A 24,826-nucleotide genomic window follows, 5' to 3' on the forward strand; every position below is an offset into this window, starting at 1 on the left:
TAGCTGGTTAGTGTTTTATCTCTAAAAGCCATGTAAATTTGCCACAATCATATCGACATTTAACCTGATCCTTTTCCTTTAATACATTGCAGAAGGAGCTATGTTATATCCAATTACTGATAAGATGAAGCCTGATTTATCATTGTCTTGCATCACTGGCTAAAGTATATGTTGCACAGTGTTACTACATCAGGGTGCCAGTATTTTAACCCACGTGCTATATTGCTGCAAATTATTACACTGCTGCAAGGCACGCTGAACTGAACTCACCTCCTGTATACAAAATCCAAAAACTGTTATTTGGTTGAGTGGCATTTAAGCATTTATCTTGTGCTATCTGGCTTGACTTCTGAAAGAAGCCCAGAAGAGTCATGGACAGAAATCTCATTTGAAGTCAGTCTTATCCGGACACGCAGATCCTTGAGATTCTTGGAACACTTGACCGGTGTCAGTACTAAAGTTCTTACTGTGAATAATGCTTTAGGTAAAATCACTAGGTGCCTTTACTTAAAAAAGGAGGAATGTAAATAGTTAGAAGCTTAGTGTTGCATGCAGAACTCCCATCCATTTCCCTAGGCATAATATGATAGGCACAATCAGTTCCTTTAACTCACAGACTCTGCCCCTGCTGGCGAAAGATTCCATTCCTAGTGCAATTCCCTAGTTAAAATACAAATCTTTAGTGACGACAAGAGCTCCTAATTTTCATAAGAGTTGACAAGTCAGTCTTCTTACATGAATTATCAGGTCAAGGTACAGCTCAAATTGCCTTCCCTTCATAACGTGCAGGACTGATCAAGTAGAGGTGGAGTGGAAGTTAACAAAAATCATAGCAAATTTAGAGAAAACACAAGCAGAATTGTACTGCAATTTTTAAATTACTTAGAAATCTCATGTTAAACACCTCTATATTTTTCAATGATAAGAACACAAATTAGAATTAAATTACTTTGTGTTGGACTAAGGTGATGGCATTAGTCAACCACATAATGAATTTTATAGCAAAACCATGGGAATTTTATATCAAATATTCTACCTGTACAATCAGTCTTAGTTTACTGTATTAAAATTAAATGCAACATTTAAAGGTAAACCAAAGAGATGCTGTATTTCTATTATATAAACTACTTAATGCATATTTTCCCAATTGTAAATTTATACAATTTCTTATTCAAAAATACTGCAGATTAAATGTTCTCTTTTCTATTTATATAAGGACTGCTGCAGACACATTTTTTGGTAATAAGAAACATGAAAAATTTTAAAAATAGCAAAGAAATATGATGGTTTGCTATTTAAAAAAACTATTTGGTAAATTCTAGTCATAGAATAAACTACTGCAGGGCAGAAAAACTGCACTTTGGTTAGCTGTGTTTAGAATTTGGATGACTATTACTTTTGGCAATTAAACAAGAACAAAGTGTGAGCTGAAAGAAAATATGAAAATCAGCACTGTGCTAACTTGAACAGACAAAGTTCAATAGCGATTAAAAAAACAAAACCCTCCAAGGGATGTGACAGGAATATCAATGAAGAAGGCACATAGTGACAGTGTTTTAAAAAGCCATTAAAGGAAGCAAAAATCAAATCTCACTAGTTCCTGGATCTGTTTACTTTTAATTAATGAAGAAAATGTTACCTAAAATACTTGATGAATATAGCACACTGGTCAAACTAAAGAAATCTAAACGTAGGTCAGGTTGACCTGTGTCCTCCAGTTAATACAAAACAGACCTGACTTTGACTTCATTTGAGTCAATAAGGATACCACCAGCACCACGGATTTTTCTAAGACCCATCTTGGGCTCCCACTTCAGTCACCACTAAGCACAAAGCTACTGTGGGGGTAGTTTGTTGGTCACTATGTACTGAAATCTCCAACGCCGTAGAGACCTGACAAGTCATCAGGCACAGGAGCTATGCCAAAAGTTAGAAACACAAGAAGAGAAAACCATGCTGCTTCAATGACAATTGAGATGTCACTGAAAGTATCCGTAATTCTAAACACTCATGACACTGGCAAGATATATTTGCTACGGCACCCACAGCACTGATTTGAGATGAGAGGAAAGCCTAGGAGACTTGCAGGTTGTTCTTACTGTTTTAACGTTGATAGCAACTCTAACATCTCCCTGTGCATATGATAGCAAAAACCCAGTTTATTCAGTTTTCTGTTGGGCTGGAGGTCTCTTGAACAGCCTTTGTCTCTTGGAGCTAAATATCTCTCAGTTGGTGTCTTCCTGAAGAGGTCACTTCCTTCTTTTCTCAGAATCATATCTCCACTGAGAAATTTGTGCAACTTCCTTAGTTATGGGTTCAGCTGGCCCAGGTAGCCTGGTAGCACGATAGGGTTGAAAGTTAAACAACTGCAAATAAGTCATGTTTTGTGCTGGATACTATGCATGGGTTTTAAGAATAGAACATTATATTAATTTTGCCAGGACAATATGTATGATCTGATCCACCATCAAAGCCTAATGGAATTAAGAAGGCCTTGAAGGAAAGCATTGACTCTGATAAATCACCATTATTAGGAGATTGATAGGATTTATTTATAGAGCAATGATCCAGTACCGCCTTTTCCAGCTTTATTTCAACAGCTCCTAAACACAGTGGAAGGAGAAGGAGTGGCAGAAACCTCAGGCATAGAGCATCATAAAAAATGAATAACTTTGAAGCTGTGGTGAGGCAGGAAAAAGACAGACTGCATAAGAAAAGGGGCATGGAACATGACTTGTTTAAATGAGCTTCCTCTCAACAGGAAGACAAGTAATGAGTGAAACTAGCTGAACAGTTTAAGATGAAAAAGTATGGTATCTCTAACTAAAACAGATACGTCTTTTGCAGGTGATGTCAAAACATTGTGTCAGATCCTGCTTTGGCCAAATAGCTGCACAACAATGCATTTTCTAGCATCCCACTGGCAGAACAGCTTAGGAAATTCATAGTGTTTTAGTAGTATAATTTGCTTCACATCACAATCCTAGTTGGCATTAATATAAACAGCAACTTGCTGAACTACTACAACTCTACAAATAGGTTTCAGGCTAGAGTATATTAATTTACAGAATCACAGAATCACAGAATCGTATAGGTTGGAAAAGACCTTTAAGATCATCGAGTCCAACCGTAAACCTAACACTGCCAAGACCACCACTACAGCATGTCCCTAAGCAGAGGGCATGGGGCATTTAGGGGCACAACATCCAATAGACAGATGCAAACAGAATGATTTAAAGCCTTTGCCCTTAAACTAACTTCCCAAATAGGACACAAAACAATATCCTTACAGAAATTATTGAAATCTTGATTGAAACTGAAGGCCCTAATTTCAAAACTAAGGAGCTGCATGTAATGCCAATGACAAGAACATCTGTGTAGATATTAGATCATTACTGTTTTTAACTGTGCAAAATTACAGGCTGGTCTAAAGATGTTATAATAGATGGAGCGATCCCTTCTTTGTCAATTACCAGTCAATCTCTGTTTATTCTGTGAACAAATATTAACAGTAAGGCCTACAGTAAAATCAACAGAAATTCAAATGAGGATTTTAAAAGCTGGAGATTTGTTTTTGTAAACAATTTGATGTTCTGTCATAGACCATGAAAGATGATCCTAGAAACAGTTCATGGCTATGCTGTCAGCCACATAACTCACTCATTACTGAACTGCTGTCCTCCCTTTAAATGTTACTGTATTCCAGTCATCTACCAGTGACACTTTGAGAAGTCTGTAAAGCAAACAGGACACATGAATTATAAGGTATGTTAGAAACCAGTCAAGGCTGACTGCCAACAGAAAAGCAAGCTTGACAAATCAGAAGGCTGATTCAGGTTTTTTTTCCTTCACTTAACTTTGGCCAGTCAAGGACAGGGAAGCTCCTGGTTTATGTTTTTTAAGCAGAATAAGAATACAAGTAGATGGCTTATGAAAGCAGTAATGGCAGTGACTATAAAATAGACACCATATATGACTTTTTGAACCAATTTGAGGAACTAGATAAATGGAATGCAAACAAAATGTCTGTTTGGTCTCCAACATAAACTGTCTCAGGGGATTCAGTTCAATTCCTAGTGTTCAAGTCCCAACCAGCAGTAGACAGGAAGTCTTAACAGAAAGCAGATGACTTGTTCCTTCTTTTATCCCCTCCCTATATTCTTCCTCCCACCCTTAAATCACCATAAAATGTGTGAGAAAAAAGAAATCTTATAAGTCTTGAAGTTCAGACAACACCTTGGTTTTTCTTTGCTGCCCAACTCTCCTCAACATCACCCTCACAAGTGTAGTATCTAGGCATAGCAATCAAGAAACCTGAGACCACCAAAAGATCTAAGAAAGCCCCTAAAATCCCCAATGCCAGTTACTTGACTGCAAGCCAAAAATTTAGCCCTAGCTTTCCTGAGGTAACAGTATGAAAGTATGTCACCTGAGCTTAACCAGGAATTTAACAGGAATTTAATCATGGCTAATGACATAGTAACAGTTTCAGGTTATTTGAAAGTCACAGCTTCAACATCCAATTTAAGGGGTAAAAAATTAGGATATAACAATTAATACAAAAATGTCTCTCTTTTAATATCGTATCTCGTATGAGCCAGAAAAAGGGCAAACAGATCATCCTAAATCTCAGAGGAATCAGGTAAGAACTGAAAGGCAGAATCTTTGACTTATCTAGGGTTAAGGTATTGCTGTTGTTTTCTCATTACTTACTCTAATACAGAGCTTTTACTATAAAATATCAGCTGTTTTCTTCCAGCACTATAAACTTTGGATCGCATTGCGAAGGAACATGTGGATTAATTGCTGAGATCAGGAAAATAAATCATTTTCATTTCTATGCTATTAGATTTACCTGAAGGTGAACTGCTGGATAGAGATGACATCAGAGTCTTCTGTGTGCATACCATGCCGTTTTGGTTTTCGTTTTACAAGGCACAACCTAAATGAACATGTATCCTGCACTAGCCACATCTCAAACTACTTTGCACTGTCTCTCTTGGGTCTGAAATCCCACAGCAGTCCTGCAAATGGAAGTTGCCATACTGTATAAAACTTCCTAGATGCAAATAAAATGTCTTTAAAAAAAAAAAAAAGACCATCTGAGCAAGTTAAAAGCCTCTTAAAGAAACTTACCAGTCAGGCAGAAGGAAACAAAACCATTTAATTTGGCTCTGAGTAGAAACACCACTCACTGAGAGTTGCCAGCTGCAAGACCAGGCAGTGTAAGACAGCGAGTGCCCTGGGTACGTACACACACAGGCACACAAACATGCATTCCCTGGCACCCGGTACCTGTCAGCCCTGCGTCCGGCGCTGGCTCCAGCCTCCCAGCACAGCTCGCCTGCACTCAGACATAGTTGTTGTCCCTATCCCTATGTGCTGGCTTTGGCTGGGGTAGAGTTAATTTTCTTCCCAGTAGCTAGTATGGGGCTATACTTCGGATTTGTGCTGGAAACAGTGTTGATAGCACAGGGATGTTTTCGTTATTGCTGAGCAGTGCTTACACAGGGTCAAGGCCTTTTCTCTTCTCACCCCACCCCACCAGCGAGGAGGCTGGGGGTGCACAAGAACTTGGGAGGGGACACAGCTGGGACAGCTGACCCCAACTGACCACAGGGACATTCCACACCGTATGGCGTCATGCTCAGCATATAAAGCTGGGGGAAGAAGAAGGAAGGGGGGACGTTCAGAGTGATGGCGTTTGTCTTCCCAAGTCACCGTTAGGCGTGATGGAGCCCTGCTTTCCTGGAGATGGCTGAACACCTGCCTGCCCATGGGAAGGAGTGAATGAATTCCTTGTTTTGCTTTGCTTGTGTGCGCGGCTTTTGCTTTACCTATTAAACTGTCTTTATCTCAACGCATGAGTTTTCTCACTTTTACTTTTCCAATTCTCTCCCCCATCCCACTGGGGGGAGGGAGCGAGCGGCTGAGTGGTGCTTGGTTGCTGGCTCGGGTTAAACCACGACAGTCCTTTTTGGCACCCAACGTGGGGCTTGAAGGGTTCAAGATAACGACAGGTTTGACTGGAATGTGCTAGGTCGAATTTATAGCTGTTAATACTGTTTAGCTATTAATGGGCAGGCTTCTGTGTTTGCCATGGGGCTTGCTTGCCTTACTGTATATTAGAGTCCAGTGCTCGTTAGTGGCTGCTTTTTGCTTTCGCTGCTTGCTGCGCTGCTGTACAGCTTATCACCTTACTCTGCTGTGCCTGGGAACATTTTGATAACAGCAATGGCCATGCGCCTGGGCTGGCAGATGGCCAGGGCATCGCTGCTGTTTCTGTGCTGCTGCACTGGACAGGCTGGAACTCCAGCATGAACTCGAGTTGAAGGGACTGTGACCTGTGGATGAGTCCACTTGGGAGCAGGACACCCCAAGCGTCTGTGGCTATGAACAAGTCCACATCAGAGCAGGTACATCTCGAAGTGTCTGTGACCGTGGTTATGTCTGTGCCACAGCAGATATACCTCTGAAGGGATGGTGGCCCATGGGTAAGTCCACACTGGAGAAGGTACACCTCGAAGCATCTGTGGCTGTGGATAAGTCCATGCTGCAGCAGGTACACCTTGAAGCATCAGTGGCTGTGCAGGAGGTCATGCTGGAGCACCTCAAAGCTGTGGCCGTGGATAAGCCCACAACAGAGCAGGTACGCCCCTGGAGAGACTGCAGCCATGGGTAAGCCCATGTTGGACCAGGTTTACTTCTGAAGGGACTGTGGCTGTGGGTCAGGCCATGCTGGAGGAGGTCTGTCTCTGAAGGCATTGTGGCCCATGGAGAAGGCTACGCTGGAACAGGTGCACCTCGAAGCTACTGTGGCTGTGGATAAGTCTATGCTGCAGCACGTATACCCCTGGAGAGACTGTGGCGCATTGATAAGGCTCCACTTGGAGCAGGTGCATCCCTAGGGACTGCAGTCTGTGGATAAGTCCAAGCCAGAGCAGGGGCAAGAGGAGCAGTTCATTGCAATGTTAAACCCAATGGTCTGGTCCAAAGGGACCAGGGTTGGAGACTGTAATGGAAATACCTTTAAATTGTTGTAACTCATGATCTGAGTTGCATGTTATAGGAATTACTACAGCAGGAACCACCTGAACCAAGGGAGGACAAGCCTTACAAGAAGCAGTGCAAGTGCAGCAGTGACCCAACCTGAGCTGGCTTTGGTGCCCAGTAACTCCACGCAACACACCACCTCTCCTGCCCTGAGTGACCACCATAACAGATGGAGCCCAAAGTCATGGACTAATCAAAAGTCAATGGACATTTTGTGGACATTTGTGGACATTTTATGGGCATTTTACAGACATTTCAGAGGGGTGGTCCACAGACTAAGGGAATGGTATCTGTATTATATCAAAGGATGGGAAGCGGGGGGTTGTTAATGAGGATGTATTGGATAGTATGGGAACTGAGCATGACGTAAATGGTATAGAATAAGGGGTGCACAATGTGCTGCTTTTGGCTGGGATAGAGTTAATTTTCTTCCCAGTAGCTAGTATGGGGCTATGTTTTGGATTTGTGCTGGAAACAGTGTTGATAGCACAGGGATGTTTTCGTTATTGCTGAGCAGTGCTTACAGAGAGTCAAGGCCTTTTCTGCTTCTCACCCCACCCCACCAGCGAGGAGGCTGGGGGTGCACAAGAACTTGGGAGGGGACACAGCTGGGACAGCTGACCCCAACTGACCACAGGGACATTCCACACCATATGATGTCATGCTCAGCATATAAAGCTCGGGGAAGAAGAAGGAAGGGGGGACGTTCCGAGTGATGGCGTTTGTCTTCCCAAGTAACCATTACATTACCAAAGATGGCTGAACACCTGCCTTCTGATGGGAAGGAGCGAACGAATTCTTTGTTTTGCTTTGCATGCACAGTTTTTGCTTTACCTATTAAACTGTCCTTATGTCAACCCACGAGTTTTCTCACTTTTACACTTCTGATTCTCTCCCCCACCCCACCAGGTGGGAGTGAGTGAGCAGCTGTGGGGGGCTTAGTTGCTGGCTGGGGTTAAACCACGACACCCTACAAACGTAACGGAGTATCACACAGAGGATGAACAGGATGGTGAAAAGGAGGAGTGCAAGGAAGACAGCCTTTGCCACCAGGGACACCATGGGCTGTATGTCCCTAGGTGAGGGTGGGAAGCTGGGACGCAGCAGTAGGCACTGCTGTACGTGTGGATGTGTGCGTCTGTGCCACACATGCATGGTCACATCCCAGGGAGACCTCTGGGGCCCCCATTCAATCCCAGCCCTGCCTGCAAAGTCCTTCTTTCCACCATCTTTTCTGTGCCCACTGCGTCCCCCCTGCACAGCACGGATTTTTTGCTTGCAGGGAGAACAAGGTATTTTACAGGCAGAAATATGTCACCCAGCGTGTCTGTCAGATCCAGCAGCAGCTGCTAAGCAGCCAGATCGTAACTTTTCCTCTGGAGGAGAGAAGGGGGAAAAGTCTACGATCCTACAGAGGGCTAAATTTGCTATGTATTCCTTTGGGGGAAAAAGCAGATAAAGTGAGTGGAGGTTTTCTCAGCTGTGGAACCTGCAGGTTGGGTCTGACAGTGAAGAGCTGTATTCTTTCTGTCTAGTTACCTCCTTTTTTTTTTTTTTAGCTTAGTCTCTATCATGTTTTCTGTAACTTGGGATTTCTTTCCTAGTTCTTTGTCCATTGTAGGAACTATTTTGCTGCCTGGGCAGTCAGCCAAACATTGTAAGTGCAGAAGAAATCTTTCTTGATTTACTCCTACAGACCTTCATGAATATTCTTAGAAATGGCATGCTGCTTTATTAGCCTTCTGAATTATTAACAGTTCTCAAGTTAAGATAATTCCTTGTTAATATTATTTTGACTTTGTTTTATGATTGCATCTGGCTGAGGATAGTGCTCTACAGGTAGTGTCTTGTCTAGTAGCTTCTTTATGCATTGCAGTAGATGTATTTTATCTTGGATAAACACATGATGCATAATTGTTCTCTTTTCCAAACTAGTAAGGCTCAACTTTCGAAAAAGCAGAATGAAAAACAAGGTTCTAGTTTCCAATTTTTTAACCCTGCTAATTCTTTGGTTCCTTAGAAGCTTGTGTACTGCCCTGCCACAGGTTCTATCATATGGGCACTTTTCATCTTATCAGTCTCTGGAGACTGCCTAGCCCTCATCCTTTCCTTTCCTTCTCTTTCCTTCCATTATGTTTTCATGCTTCTCTCTCATCCTGATTTCTTACCAATCTCCTCACACACCCTCCCCACTGCCATTACTGTGCTGGCATGTCCTTCCTTTCTTGTAGCCTTTGACATACCCTTGCCTTATCAGAGTTGAATATATTGTGCAGAAAGCTCCTGGTGTGGAAGTTTGTCAGCTATTTGTGCTGTTGCCAATGGAGTTAAAATTGTTATCTACAATTTGCCAGTGAATATCTCCAGATGAATCACATCTTCGAGTAGATCGTATTTGCTAATGAATACTGCCAAGGGCTACAAGTAGCTATGGCATTTAATAAATCACATTGCATGTAAGCCTAGCTTCTTAGCTGGTATAAATTACCAGTCCTGTTAGCACTGGATGAAGACTTAGACCATTTACTTTTCAGTCCTTTTTTCATCTTTCTGCAGAAGCTAGAGCTTAAGACATGATTGATTTTTTTCTTTTATTAGCATTTCACTTGCAATGTAATCTTGATTAGTGAGGAGCTATGGGGATTTTCAGTTCAGAAGAGTCATCAGATAATCTATCCCAATATAGAGTCATCATATAAACTGTTCTGATCTGCTGTATAATTTCATAACCCTTGTTACGGTCAAGCTCATTGACTTGAGTTTGATTAGCATATATCTTCCAGAGAGGCACCCAGACTTCATTTAAAAATGAAAATCTCCTGTTTCTCAGGGTCATTTGTTCCAATAGCTAATTGCTTTCACTTAAAAAACAAAAAAGACAAAAGAAACCCCATCTCTCTCCTCTCTAACCAGTATTTGTTTAGCTGAAGTCCTCAGCCTTGGTTCTTGTTACGCTTTTTCTAGCTTGGCTGAAGAGTCTTTTAGTACCTAATATTTTGTCTCCAAGAAGGTACGTACATAACATAATTAAGTGATCAAAGTGTCTTTGAAATACACCCAACTCCTTGTGACAATTTTTTTCTGAGCATTTAATCACTATCTGCACAATTTTCAACATTCGCCTGATGCAAGGACATTTAAAAGGCTGATGTGATCAGTTCCAGAATATGCAATGAAAGTAGGTCTCAGCCTTTTTAGAATTGACTTTTTCCCCTTTTTTTTTTTTGCTTTTTTCTTACTGTACACATTGATTCATATCTATAGTAATAAGGAAATGTATTGTACAGGCAGTTTCCACAGTAATAAACCAGAACTAAACTCTTGAAATCATGTCCACGGAAGAGGGATTACCAATAGTTATGTAGTTTAAAAGAATGCTGGCAGAAAAACTGCCTCCTTCTCCATGTTACTTTTGTATTCCATTGGGCAAGTGTACCATCCAAGGACAAAGCTAAATAACACATGAAGGCTGCTTTTAGTTCTTCAGGCAACTTGCTGGGTAATGCTGAATAAAAAAGTTAACCTAATTTTTTTCTGCCTTTAAAATAACACTTTGAGATTTCCTAGTAATTTTGCTGGAGATAAATTTAAACAAGCATTACATATCAGTGCCCTAAAAATCAGCTGGACATTTAAACAAATATAGTCAGGTGAATGTTTCCAATATGAGTATACAAAGGAAAACCAGCCATAAAAAGGGTGGTTTGAGAGGGGCACATCCCTAGGTGTTATTCCGATGCGACTGCAAAGAAGGAGATTTGTCCAAGACTTGTCCATTGCTACCTCTGCTTCTACCACCCAGAAGGAGCTAAGCCCACAGTGGGTAGCATACATAAGTCCAAAACCAATTCTTCTGTCTCCTTGTGTTAATTCTTACTTTCCCTGGTATCTTCCCTTCCAGCAGCATTTGTTAGTATTTCATTTTAATGTAAGATTAGCCTGTTCAATCCAATGATGGCCAGATATCACTATCAGTTAATGGGAAGGTCCCTGAAGACAACCAGGCACTCATGATGTGTCCAAACAATGCGGGATTTAATGCTATAATATAATATGACAACAGCCATGTCACAAATTGCAGCAGAAACTAAGTGGCAGAATCACAAACAAAATCTGCCTCCAGATCCTCTGGGCTTGGCTTCACTAATAGTTTGAAGAATGTCTGATGAGGATTTCTATTAACACATACAAGACAGTATAAGCTTACTCAAGTGTGAGATAAAACACAAGTGAACAGGTAACAAATATGACATTTTGAACAGATTCAGAACAGATTACCTAAGCCCAGGTTTTTAAAATAACTAAGCTCAGTGCTTAACTTCTGACACGCAGTCATACATTTAAAAGGAAATAACACAACCTGAGATAAACGCTGCTGACATGACCCCGGGGTTGCAAGAAGAGGATGTTCCTTTATGTCTTTCTGCAGCAAGCCTCTTGACAGGGTCTGCATGTGAGCAGCCAGTTACCGCACCCAGGCTTTCTGAAGCACAAAGTAAACACAAATTTAAGTCTACAAAGGAACTGGATAGAAACAGCACTCTTTACCATGCAGTCTGACATATTGTAGAGGGTTTTTATTCCCATTAAAGGCTGCAGAATTGTGCTTGTCCATCAAAAACCTTTTTAAAGGTAAGCCGAAAAAGGCCATACTGATTTCCCAGAACAAAGTTAACTGGTTTTCTGTATACATATTTGAAACGTTTCTCAGCGAGCACTGGATTATGACAACTTTTAGTAGAGCTGTTCCCTAAGTGCCAAACATACACCGCCACATGCCCCAAAGGCCACCGCACTCCCGACCACTGCGGGGAGCTCCCTGCTTTCGGCCCGGCTCCCCTCAGGCGTCGCTCCCAGGAAGCGGCTTCAGCGGGGAAAAGCCCGGGCCGCCCCCTCCCTTCTCCCGGTGAGGAACGGCCTGCCAGCCACCGCCCCGCCGGGCCGGGCCGGGCCTCGGGCAGGACCCCAAACAAGACCTGCGCCTGCGGGTGCGTGCCCGGAGGACGCCTGATGAGGGAGCGGCGGGGCGAGGGTCCGAAGCCCGGCCCGTCTGTTGGCAGAGCTTCTGCCTGGCTTAGGGCGCATGCGCGATTCATCGCAGGACGCATGCGCAGTGCTCGCCCGTGAAGCCCGGTAGAGAGGGCCGCCCGTTTCCCGGCAGAGGAACGACGCCGTGGGGACCTGGCGGGCGGGGCGCATGCGCGGGGCGGCGAGGGCTGCCCGGTTCCGGCGGGGGCGGAGCGGCGGCGAGGCCAGGCCAGGCTCCGGTGGTGGCGGCCGCGCCATGCGTGCCTGGTAGAGTGCGGCGGGGGCGGAGGGTTGCGCCGCGATGAACCTGCGCGGCTTGTTCCAGGATTTCAACCCCAGGTGAGGGCGGCCTGGCGCTTAGCGGGCGGCCTCGGGCCGCGCCGCCTGGTCACGGCCCGTTCGGCGGGCCGCTGCCGGTCCGCACGGTGGTGGAGCGGCACCTGCCCCGGTCCCGGCGGCTCCCTGCCCTGGTCCCGGCGGCTCCCTGCCCTGGTCCCGGCGGCTCCCTGCCCCGGCGCAGCGCTGCTGTTGGGCGGAGGCTCCGCTCCCCCGCGCCGGTAGCGGGACGCGTCCGGAAGCGGCGGCGCGGCGCGGCCCGAGCTGCCGCCGGGACGAGGCGGAGCCGGCGGCGAGGGGCGCGGGAGGAAGCACCGCCGGGCCCGGCTCCGCCGCCCCTCCCGCCCCGCGCGGGGCAGAGCCGGCTGGGCGGGGGGTCTCGGCGCGGCCGTGCAGCGCAGCGGGTCGCCTGGGGCAGCAACCGGCTCCGGCAGCGTTAGCCCGGGAGCGGCGCCGGCCCGGCCTGGAGCCGCCTGGGTGTGTGATCCCCGAGCGTTTCAACGGAGCTCGGCTTCAGGCGGCTCTTCCGTACGGCGGGTGGAAGCGCTCCGGTACAGGCGGCTCGGGGGCGTTTTGAACGCGCTGTTCCTGACCGGCGACCTTCCCGACGGCCGCGGGTGTCGGTGCCTGCTCCCCTCGGCTGCTTCTTGATGGGCGGTTGTAAGCGCGGGCGTCCGTCGTCTGGTTTCCAGGCTAAATTCCACTCATCTTTTTTGTTTTATTATGTAACTTTCTCAGATTACTCCAAGTCTCATTCTGGTTTTTGAGTTGTTCAGCTTGGTGATCTGGGGTATAAAGCTTCATACTGGAAAGCAAGGTTGCCTTACGCTCCAACACAGGCATTTAGCGTATGGTAAGGGCTCATTTTTTGCAGGTGTGAAGGCATCGTGCTTAACAGTCCTAGTCGAGATATGGGGAATTGCTGATGGTGATTCTTTATTCTGGGCCCTCTTACAGTTAACAAGACGACAGTCACTGCAACTTGGGCTTCTACTGTCTTGCCAAGCAAGTATGCATACGTGTAACTTTTAAAGAGGCTGGGAGAATGAGTTTAATTTTACTGGTTTTGCTGTTACCAGGTGTTTTAAGACCACAGAATAAAGGCCTGCAAGTAACTTGTGCAGGGTGGCATGAAATACTGAGAGTCCTGGAAAAATCTTGCTTGTGAAAGAGGCCTTACATGACTGCAGTTACAAAAAGCTGTGTTCAGTCGGTTGTTTAGACAAACAGAAGGGTAACCAATGCTTCAGGAAATGCATTGTTGCAGAGAGGTTGAAATAAACAATTTAAATATGTGTGGTTGGAAGTAATGGAAAAGTAGGAACAGAAGTTCCAGAAGTTTACACAGTTTCGTTATTGCTAAGCAATACTTATTTGGATGCTGTCTAAATGATGAATGAGCAAGCTGAATGTTGCACTTGTGCAGATAACTTAATCTTGAATGTTTTGTTGTTTACTGGAACACTTGGGGAGCACTGGTATTTTCCCACATGGCATTTTACTTCTGTATTTGTTGAGGAGCCAGAAAAAGTACAAATTACACAAATATTGAATGTTGGAAAAGTACGAATAGCCTAGGAAGCTGAGGGATCTCTGTTGCTGTGAGGAGTGACTGTTGTTTTATGTCATCCTATCCTGAGGTAGTTTCATCAAGCGTGCGAGGAGATGTTGACACAATAAAACTGCTTTTTCGTATTAAGGGGCAGCTAAGACACTTGTTCTGAATAGAGCCCAAGCAGCTTGATATCTAAACGAGGCAATGCTGATCTAATGAATGTTTTATTATTTGACAAGAGTGACAGTGGGTAGTTTGAGTTGTGCTGTTGGAATAAGGGTAGTATTCCTGACTATTGCTTTTTTACTCCGTAGCAAGTATTTACTCTGTTCCTGAGGTTATCCATGTTTTAAAATATATGTAATTACTTCACAGAAGTGGTGTTGAAGCCTAATTATGTGTTTTATAAAGTAGTCTGTGATCCTCTGGTGAATGGGTGGGTGACTTTTTCCCTTCCTGTAGTGTGAGGAAATCAGGTACTATGTAATTATTTTGTCTGATTTTTGGTGGTATGAGCAATTGCTGTGCCACTGCTCTCAAGTATTCCAGATACATTTATTCATTCTTAAGTTGACTAGTTTATAAAATATATGAACATAACTATTTTAAACTTGTAAGCACCATCCTCAGTGTTCCAGTTAGAAATTTCACTCTGTAATCAGTAACTTTGTTAAAAGTTTAACCCGTTTTTTTAATGTTGCTTTTTTTAAACTGAATGTAAAAATTAAAAAAAAAAAAATCATCTCTGGTGTCTGCCTTATTCCAGTATGTAGTAGTTTTCAATCTTTAGTTAAAAATAGTGTGGATAAAATTACATAAGTTACGTAACTTAATTCTGAATGTCAAAAACTTTTATTTGATTTGTATGAAAGAACACACTTTCTAAAAACATGTACAACTGGTATGCTTCTGAGCCTCTAATACTACAGCTCCTGACTGGATCCTTGTGGGAGGGAACTATTTATAGATGTCCATTCATTAAGTTTGTTATGCAAGAATGCTTTTGATGTGTTCCCTTGAAGCAGTGGTTTTATAAGTGAAAGAGATGACATATGCTATATTCATCATGAAATATTTGACTCTTCAGAACTGATTTGATTCTTTGCAAAGAAGTTTGACACACGTTTTCTGTTAGGAAGCATCCTGATTAAATTTCAGCTATGACTGATTTTATTGTTCTCCACAAAGTTTGTGTTAGATTGCCTGCCTTAATTTCTGACTCTGTTTTCTTTGTTTCTTTAATAGCAAATTTCTTATTTATGCCTGCCTGCTGCTTTTTTCTGTGTTGCTCTCTCTACGTCTGGATGACAAAATTCAATGGAGTTACTGGGCTGTATTTGCTCCAATATGGCTGTGGAAGTTAATGGTGATTGTTGGTGCCTCAGTGGGAACAGGAGTATGGGCCCGAAACCCACAGTATCGGTAAGTTGAGGATATTTATTTTGCAAAACAGAGGGAACATAATGTGTTTTCTGTACTGAATCAAATTCATAAATAGGTTTTTTAGCAACATAAGATACACCATCCAGAAGGTTTGTTTTCAACATACTTAAAATAATTATCAACCTATAATATATGCAAACAGCTTTATGCAGCTAGGGATGTCTTAATCCTAGCTGCAACACTTTATCACAAGCTTCAACAATATTGTCTTTGGGAAGCTAAAACTTCTCATGGAGTGACTTTTTGTGCTTTTCTGTTAGAACATTGGGAATTCTTTGCTTTAGTATAAGCCATGTAGAAATATGTATCTTTATATGCACTAGGAATATGCTATATTTAATTGGATTATTTTCTAAATCAGTTTCCCGAAATGCACAGATCAGCCTAAAGAAATGTTGACCCTCCCACCTTGGTGTGTGTGTATAACCTCAGTGAACATATGGATGAATATTCAGTGATTCTTGAATATGCAGTGAACAGAGAATTTTTTTGAGACTTCAGTTGCAGTTTTATAAGAAATATTCGAGTAGTTTAATACACTAATATAGGCAAATGTGTGACATTTGCAAAGTAAGATATTTGTGGGAACAAATTCTGTAAATTCATTTTCATTTTTGTCAAAGTTGTTTAACATTGATATTTTAATTGTCAGTCTAAGGTAAAATAACTTTCAGACCTTTAAATATATCAGCGTTTACTTTTTTGGTAATCCAAGTAGGATGTGAATTTGAACATGCTAGGGGAAAAGAAAAACTACCTTAAATGAAGCGCAATAAATCAGTCCGCTTTTCTATCTATGGTGAATATGAAATGAAACATTTTGTGCACAGGTCTCATTCTGATCCACTATATTGTGTGGTTTAGGTCTTGTTTGCCCCTTCTAGTACTGGTTCTTCTTGTGTAGGAAAAAGTGTGGTTTTTCTGAGTGTGCTGTTATTTTACAGACCTTTTACTTTTTAGTAATAGGTAATACTCTCTTGCTATACGCTAATTTTGGTGAATAAAGAAATCCTGGGGGCAGACGTTGATTCAATGAAAGCTGGTGCAGGAACCAAACAGGTAATTTTAGGCTTAGCTTATTTGCTAACAGCCTGCATGATAGTAGCAAGAAATCCTGTTTTATCTGCACAGCTATGGAATCCTTAGAAAATTTTCAAGTTGTAAAAATCCCACTGCCCCCTTTGAGTAAAATACTTTAAATGTGCAGCTTTATGGGCAAGAAGTCCTGTTACGTCATTCAGGAGTGTAGTTTAATAGTGGCCATTTGGGCATAATGTGTACGTTTATTAAAAATACGTGTTAATATCTGAAACTTAACAATTGTAAACAAAGTGTCTTGGGATGTTTGCAGGATAGTGGGCTTTCTTATTGACAAGTGAACTGAATGCTTCCTTATCCTCTCTTTAGAGCAGAAGGAGAAACCTGTGTGGAGTTCAAAGCTATGCTAATTGCAGTAGGCATCCACCTGCTACTGCTGATGTTTGAAGTTCTGGTGTGTGACAGGATCGAAAGAGGAACCCATTTCTGGCTTCTGGTCTTCATGCCATTATTCTTTGTATCTCCAGTGTCAGTTGCAGCTTGTGTATGGGGATTCCGACATGACAGGTCTCTGGAGGTAATGCTTCATTTGTTATGTGTAAAATTTGTGGCAATGCAAGACTGTGTCAATTCAGTTACAGTTTATCTCTCAGTAAAGCATGATATGGATGACTGCACCAGTTGAATTAATTGTTGGCACTGACCTGCTAGAGTGAAAAATCAGGATCAGGAATAACAATTTTTTCTAATCTTTTCTAGTTTTTTCAACTACCAAATTGCAGCATGTTTTAAACCTGCCTTTTTATTTTTGTGTGTTAAAAGAACTCGTCACAAACTCTGCAATATGGGCTAATACTAGACACTTAAACAGAAATTACTGAAGAAAATTCTACTGATAGTAAGGACTGCCCCTAGGCAGAATGGAACTTCCAGAGCCCTAGGTAATCAGGGTTGAAAATTTCTTACTATCCCAATCTGTGTGCTTAATCTTTAATTTGGGCATGCGGATGGTAGGCATAAACCAGTAGGTTTTTATTTTCTGCCTCTGTATTCTTTCCTCTCTAACTCACTCTTTTTGGTTTTGTAAGAATTTCACAACGATTCTCAAGATCTTCCTGCGGTTGTGGCATTTTGCAATAAATTTAGAATTCTTACTGAATTGATATTTTCTTAAGGAATTTTTTTTTGCCATATCCCCAAACTACCCCAATGACAATTAAAAATCTGATTTTTAGATGAGGTTCAGTTTTTTTAATTTCAAGGGAATATTTCTCTTAAACTCAGCTTATGCTAATGTTATAACTAGAGAGAGAAACGTTTTTGGTGATTGTTAGGATGGCTGGTAAACTGATACCTTAAATTGTTGATTTAAAAATATTGCAAATAGAATTTCATTTTGCAGAGTTCTATTCACAGTTAACCATTCCTAAAAGTAAAATCTGTGTAGATGTACCTGCCTTCTACTGGATGATACTTGATTACCCATTGATTTACAGATGACTGCACAGCTGCCAAGTACTGGCAGAAAAAAATGGAATCCACTCACCCCTAAAAGGCAACAGCTGTCTCAAAGAGAATAAATTATGCAGTTGAACTATCAACTCTCTTTTTTTTTACTATTTTGTCATCTTCACTTAGTGCTGTTCTATTTTCTTTTCTTTTTACTCTGGGAAGATTTCATTATTTCCCTTTAATTTGCTAGAAACATGAGGGGCCTGTCTTTAGTCCAGGATATTAATTTTTGGCATCAGTAATCAAAGTCATTGTTAATCTATTACTATTTTCATAATTATTTAATCTGAAAATATATTGTCTGCTTGTTCCTATGCTGAAACTGATTAGGTGATCAGTAAGTACATAGTGAGGTTTTGTCTAGATATCATGGTGGGCTCAGAAAAAGCTTTCTTTTGTGTTACTCTATTTTTACAGTCAACAAAGCACCATTTATTTAAGGCATATTGAATTCATTAAATTGTGAGCCAAGCCACTTGCCATATATAGTTCAAATGCTAACTTGATTCTGAAAATTTATAGCAATTGATCCTCTGATTTCTTTTATTTTTCTCTCTATTTGCTCTTGCAATTTTCAGGTTGCTTGGTCTTATGCTTGAGTGTGTGTGTGGGGGGGGGGTTTGGTGGTTTATTCTTTTGATGTGCTACAGAATTATTTTAAATCTAGTTTTTCCAGTCTTTTTAAAGTAACCTGAACTTCAACAGTGAAGACTTCAGTGCAGTCTCTGAAGTAGGCGAGTGCCTGCTGCCTGTTGGATTTTTGACTCCCTGTACTGTGAATTTCAAAGGCATTTATCCAAGAGATCATAGTACACAATCATGTACGTTAGTGAAAAGTAGCATGTAGTGCCTGCCTTCTGAGAAATAGTACATTTCAAAGATGCCTTACATCCCTACATGGTTTTTTAAAACGGCAAATGTTTCTAGCTTGCACTCAAGAGCTTCGGTTAGTCATTTCAGATAATAATGCTCTGTTTGATCATTGAAATTCCCATCCATGTAGGGTTGCCCATAAACTTCAGAAACAGAATCTTGCCAAGTTTGATGGTGTTTCATTGTTTCACTTTGTTCAAGCTAGACACAAACTTCATTTTTTAAAAAATACAATTTAGGGTTAGTTCTCATAGTGGCAAGCGGGACACAGGAAAGGTTTCATCAACATTTTTAATGAGGACTATTGCTTTTCTGTATTGCTTCAAAAACCAAGTGGCTTCAGTGTCATTTAAAATCTCAGTTATACAGTAAATGATTGAATTTGGATGTCATCTTCCACTGTTCTATGTATTTCTCCCCCCGCCCCCGATAGAGCTGGGACTTTTAAACTGGACTGTTGGCAATTAAACCTGTGTAACTCTCATCTTTACATTACTGCAACTACAAATTGATATCTTTAAAGATAAATTTTGCTAATTTTAAATTGAAGGACTTTTTACTACTTGTTAGTTTAATTCTAGCTGTATTTCTTATCTGAAGAAAACAGTTGAAGTTGTTTTCTAATGCTTTGCTTTTTTCAGTCTGCTTAGTTTGGCTTTTCTTATTTCTCTAAGCACTCTAAGTATTGCAGGTAGTGCTTTTATTTTTTTTTTTTTTTTTTTTTTTAAATACCAGGAAGGTCTTCAGGAGGCAGCTGCCTCTACAGTTACTGTATTGGGATCACAGCCTCCCAAATTTAGGGATGCTTAGTAATATCTAATGTAAATGCAAATGATGTTCCATATCGCAGTGGTAGGCACAGAGTCAGAAAAGTCCTTTGACAGATTCTTGGTTATCTTGGAAATAGCTTTATCATGCTAAGAGTTAACTAATGTATTTTCTTTTTCTAGCTGGAAATCTTGTGTTCAGTCAATATTCTACAGTTTATATTTATTGCACTCAGACTAGACGAGATCATCAGATGGCCGTGGCTTGTATGTAACAAGTATTTTCTTCTTATCCTTGTTTAAATGCTGAATTTCATAAAGATATTTACTATAGGGAACAGTTAATGTATGATCAGAGTCCATGATAATATTTTTGCTTGCTTAACAATCCTTCACTGAAGGTCTGGCATGTCAGTCCGTGGTCATGGGGAACAGAGGCTGGTTTTTGGGCATTTCATCCTTCCGGGGAGAGGGATGTGCCATCAACTGCAATTAATCTCTGATCAGTTGTCAAAAGAGAAATCCTAACCAAAAGTTTCCAGTGGGAACACTAAACTAGCCATGAAAATTATTGGTGAGTTAGGGAATGTGTTGGTAAATATGGTGTGGTAAATAACGAGTTTTATTTGTTGTGTTACCGTGCATGTAAATCCACTTACTGTGCAAGTGGACACTGTCAAAACTGAGATCCCCTGTCCCAAGTGCCTTTAGAATACAAAAGCGCTGTTACTGTGTCCAGGTTTTTGTAAACTACCATAAAACTGATAATCTGGCATGATTATGACTGTCCTTTCTGTTTTCCAAAAATCTAGGAAGAGGATCTAATTTAGAAACTGTTTCAAGTCAGGTGTCCAGTGTAGAAAATACTTGCTAAAATCACTTTCAAGTACTGTTGGAGCCCACTTAAAATCACACAAGTCTTATTATTAAAGTTGAACTACATTGACTTAATTTTAAATTGTTTCAGCTTGATGGGGTTTACAAAGTTAACTGAGGAACCCCAAGAGCTCATATGGCTCGTAACAGTGCACACGGTATGTGAAGCTTTTCTGTTAGAGATCATATTAGTTAAACAGCATTAGACTTAAACAACTTTTTCTTGTTTAGACTTAATATGTAGACTTGCTTTATTTAAAAACTCCACACCTGAAACAAATCAAACTGATAAAAATGTATCCCTGTTGGGGGGGAAAGCAGTTAATATCTTTTTCTTTCAGGTTGTTTGTGTTCCACTGTGGATCTTGATGTCCTTTCTGTGTCTAGTAGTGCTCTATTACATTGTATGGTCTGTTCTATTCTTGCGCTCTATGGATGTGATTGCTGAGCAAAGGAGGACACACATAACAATGGCTGTCAGCTGGATGACAATTGTAGTTCCACTGCTCACCTTTGAGGTAGGAAAAAGCATAACGAGTTTTATGTATCTTGTTCTTTTTTTAGTGAGTAATGAATGTTGCTCTGTCTCTTTTTGAACTTACTAAAACGAGAATACTGCTTTTTGTTTTGGAATAAAATATTAACAGCAAATATGAAAGAAAACCAAGAATTTACAAAGTATTTTGAGTAAAATATGCATCACATTGGAACTGTAACTATGTGTTTCTGTGGAGGCTATTTTTCTTCACAGATGTGTGAAGTTAAAGATCTGAGATCAGCATATGTTTTAAGAAGCTTGAAAGTGGGTATTGCAATTAAACTGACATTGTGTAATTTTTTTGCCATTTAGATCTTACTAGTACACAGACTGGATGGGCATAATTCTTTTTCCTTTATACCCATATTTGTTCCTCTCTGGCTTTCGCTGATAACTTTAATGGCAACAACATTTGGACAGAAAGGAGGAAATCACTGTAAGTATTTAAAAATCATGGAAACAGATTGAAACTCAAGGCTTAAATGTTTTCTATTAAGACTTGTATTTTCAAAAAGGGCTTTTTTGTGTATATTCTCTCATGAAAGAATTCAGATGGCTGTTACTACTGTTTTCGGGTGATTTTAGTAAGTTTTCAGTGTTTATAGTGTCTCTTGCTTTTTTTCTTATTCCTATAAGAGCATGACTTCTGCTTGGACTCAACTTGAAATCCCAATGGGATTTTAATTGTAACTTAGCCTTTTATCCTTCCTTATTTCCATGGGTTTCCTTCTCACGGGATATGAGTGGATCTTTCTCCTCTGGGTTCTGAAAATAGTACAGCACCTACCATTTTTAATTAGCATTTGTCCTAGTATTCTCTTTCCTCTTTGGCCAAATAGTGCTCTGTGCTGGTTAGTCGTAACTTCAGTTGCCTGAGTGGCCAGTGTAGATTTCCTAGGCTTTTATCCTCACCACAACTAGCACTGCTGAAAGGAGCATTTGCACTTTCAGCCATCTGATGTTACTGAACCAGCGCAGATGAGAAGCTCTTCCCATCCACGTTGCAGTTCATGTTCCTTGTTGACAAGGCAATAAAATTTCTTAGGATTTTTCAGAGTTGAAAGGAACCAGCTGTGATGTTTGTTATATAAACTCAGTTTTGGTCTGATTGTGAAGTATATTGAGAACTTCTTTCTTCCGTCGTGACTAAGCTTATCTCCATATATTTAGTTTACTTTTATATTGTTATTGCATGGAAAATCATTACTGGTGATTTTTTTTCTTTTTTTTTTTTTTTTTTAAATGCATGCCCTCGATAATTTATGGTCAAATTAGTCTTTTGGAAAGCCACATGTCTATTTTGTCTTCTGTAGGGTTAATAAATATTCATGTAAATTTTAAAAAAAGAATATTCAGCTGAAGTGAGCCTCAGAAGACTTGCATGAAAATCCACCTTTCAAGTGCTAAGCAAAATACATCAGTTGGCCATGAAGTATAATCTCTGCAAAAAGATGGGTTGTATGGGATCTTCCCTGGCAAATGCTTAATACTTGCCTTCGTTCAGTGTGAAAGATTTGACGTGGGTAGGCTGTTCCTTCTAACACTGACCTTTGGTATTGGTTAATAGAGGACTGCCATCTGCTGAATTACAAGTGCCGCTTACTTAAATGCTCTCTTTCCAAGTCTTTGCATATAGCAAAATACATGACAAACACAGTGTAATGTTTTCTGCTCTAGCACAGGAAATACCAAGGATGAGATACTCCTGGCATCACATTGTATTTGGCTAACAACAAAAGTATTTGGGGAATACTGAAATATGTACATTTACTAATCTGTGTCTGCCTATGCCATCACATTCCCTCTGGTATTGTAACCTATAGATACCAAACAAAAGTTGGCATGAAATGTCTTCCCATGTGGCACTGATTGCTTTGATTGAGATGCAGAGTCTTTTGTGTTCTTTCTCTGTGTACTGATGTGATCTGACACTGCTTAACATGTGAAATGAAATGGATTCTTGCTGTGGTAGTATAGCTTTAATTTATACACATGGATATACACACAGATGTGCATGTGCAGACATGCAGAGGCATGCAAATGCATGTATATATTCTGTATGTGTATCTGTATATAATCTGAACTGTAATGTTGTTATATGATAGGTGTAAGTAACACACTGAGAAGCAGTACTAACAAATTTTATATTCGTATGCAAACAATCAAGAGAAGTTAAACAAGACTGCACAGTCTGCCTACTTAATTAAATTTTCATTCTGTTCTGCAATATTGTGAAACAACTTTTTTTTTTTTAGGGTGGTTTGGAATTCGCAAAGACTTCTGCCAGTTCCTGCTTGAAATTTTCCCATTCTTACGAGAATATGGAAATATTTCTTATGATCTTCATCATGAAGATAATGAGGAAACAGAAGAAACACCACTGCCCGAACCACCAAAAATTGCACCAATGTTTCGAAAAAAGACTGGAGTGGTCATTACACAGAGTCCTGGAAAATATGTGATTCCACCTCCCAAATTAAACATTGATATGCCAGATTAAGATGACAGTAGCATATTAAACTTGAACTGGGAATCAGCAGACAAATGTATTTAATCTCATGCCTTGTCCCAATTACTTTAAAATAGGTATTGCTGAATCAGTGGCTTGAATTACACAAATCAGATCTTGAAGATAATCTGAGAGCTCTTCCAGAGATATGTGGTGGTCTAATTTGTGAACCTTCCTAATGGGTTGGTTGCACGCTTGCCTGTATAGTATTTATATGAACATTTTAGCAGTGTAATATATTGTTTAAAAGTCTTGTTGTGTACAGTATAAGTATTATCTAAAAGTATTTTTTTAAAAACCCTGTATGAAATGCCTATGCTATTCCAAGTGTCTTTTAGGTCCTAAATATACACTTGATTTCCATGTCTGGTTTAAATGCTTTGGGGACGTCTTAGTACAGTACCTCTTTACTACTTTTTTGTTCAGCCACAATCGTTGTCTTAACCACAGAGGCACAGGAGTGTTGCACTTCTTGGGCAAGACTGGAAAGCTTTTTGGGGAGGAAATAGAATGCATAGCAACTTACGTGATGTTTTTGAGTTAGCTATGTAAATTTTCCTGTAAGTATTTCAACTTTTGCGCTGGCTTGGGAGTTAAGTGTTGCTTTTGTTGCTTTTCCAGTTTCACATTTTACTACTTCTTGAGCAGCATGTACACCATGCTCCCATTAGACTGGTTGTTTAGTAAGCTGTTCCCTCTTGCATAGTGCGTGCAGTCTATGCTAGATACATTGGTTGTAGGTTTTACAGCTGCTGGTTAGCTGCTATAAATATCGTAGCTTGGTCTTCATTACCAACTTCGTAAGAGTGTTGGTGTAAATGATTACACTTTTCAAGATAGGAACTCATTGGTCTTGGTATAGCATTTTCTCGTTTGAAGAAAGACCTCCTTTGACAGACTGTCTTGGACTTCCACGTGCTTTAGAGAAATTTAGTCTTTCAAACCTGTACTCCAGTAGCTTATAACAACAGATGTCAGATACTCCCACATCCTTGCAGCTGCTCTTTGTGTTTAGGTGAACCCACAGCTTGGGTAGTTTAAATACCACGGATCATGTTTCCTTAGTATTAGCATGGCAATGAGATAAGAGCAAAGAGTGTATGGACATTTCTGCATGTGTAAAAGGTGCACACCTGAAAAACTCAAGAGATGTGGCACTCTCATTCCTAACACTGCAGACCTCCCTCTTCCTCCCTGTGGGCCAGCTACTGGTTGAAACCCAGCACAGCACTGTCCGATCACTACACTTGAAATTTTGTTGCAGTTTTATTTGCTTTTTGGCTCTTGAGTCAAAAAAA

The 24,826-nt window shown here is 40.8% G+C and overlaps 2 protein-coding genes across 4 annotated transcripts in view; one reads left to right on the top strand and one right to left on the bottom strand.

Annotated features, from left to right (window-relative positions):
* The window catches only part of LOC142415343 (protein EOLA1-like), a 31,658-nt gene that overhangs the window by 698 nt on the left and 6,134 nt on the right, over nt 1–24,826 (bottom strand). The window contains exon 4 of one of the 3 annotated variants that reach the window (XM_075513551.1): nt 17,017–17,157. The exons of 1 other annotated variant lie outside the window; for it this stretch is intronic. In XM_075513551.1, the coding sequence (XP_075369666.1) occupies nt 17,103–17,157 (55 nt within the window). In that variant the 3' untranslated portion in view covers nt 17,017–17,102. Of the gene's footprint in view, nt 1–17,016; nt 17,161–24,826 lie in introns of those variants that run through there. One more of the 3 variants, XM_075513550.1, reaches the window with a different exon arrangement.
* Nucleotides 12,272–24,782, top strand: TMEM185A (transmembrane protein 185A). Its single transcript, XM_075513548.1, has 7 exons — nt 12,272–12,420; nt 15,218–15,394; nt 16,823–17,030; nt 19,789–19,872; nt 20,823–20,999; nt 21,332–21,455; nt 23,275–24,782. The coding sequence occupies exons 1-7, from the start codon at nt 12,383–12,385 to the stop codon at nt 23,517–23,519; spliced, it is 1,053 nt and encodes a 350-aa protein (XP_075369663.1). The 5' UTR covers nt 12,272–12,382; the 3' UTR covers nt 23,520–24,782.

The sequence above is a fragment of the Mycteria americana genome, chromosome 10, assembly GCF_035582795.1.
Source record: "Mycteria americana isolate JAX WOST 10 ecotype Jacksonville Zoo and Gardens chromosome 10, USCA_MyAme_1.0, whole genome shotgun sequence".
Lineage (NCBI taxonomy): Eukaryota > Metazoa > Chordata > Aves > Ciconiiformes > Ciconiidae > Mycteria > Mycteria americana.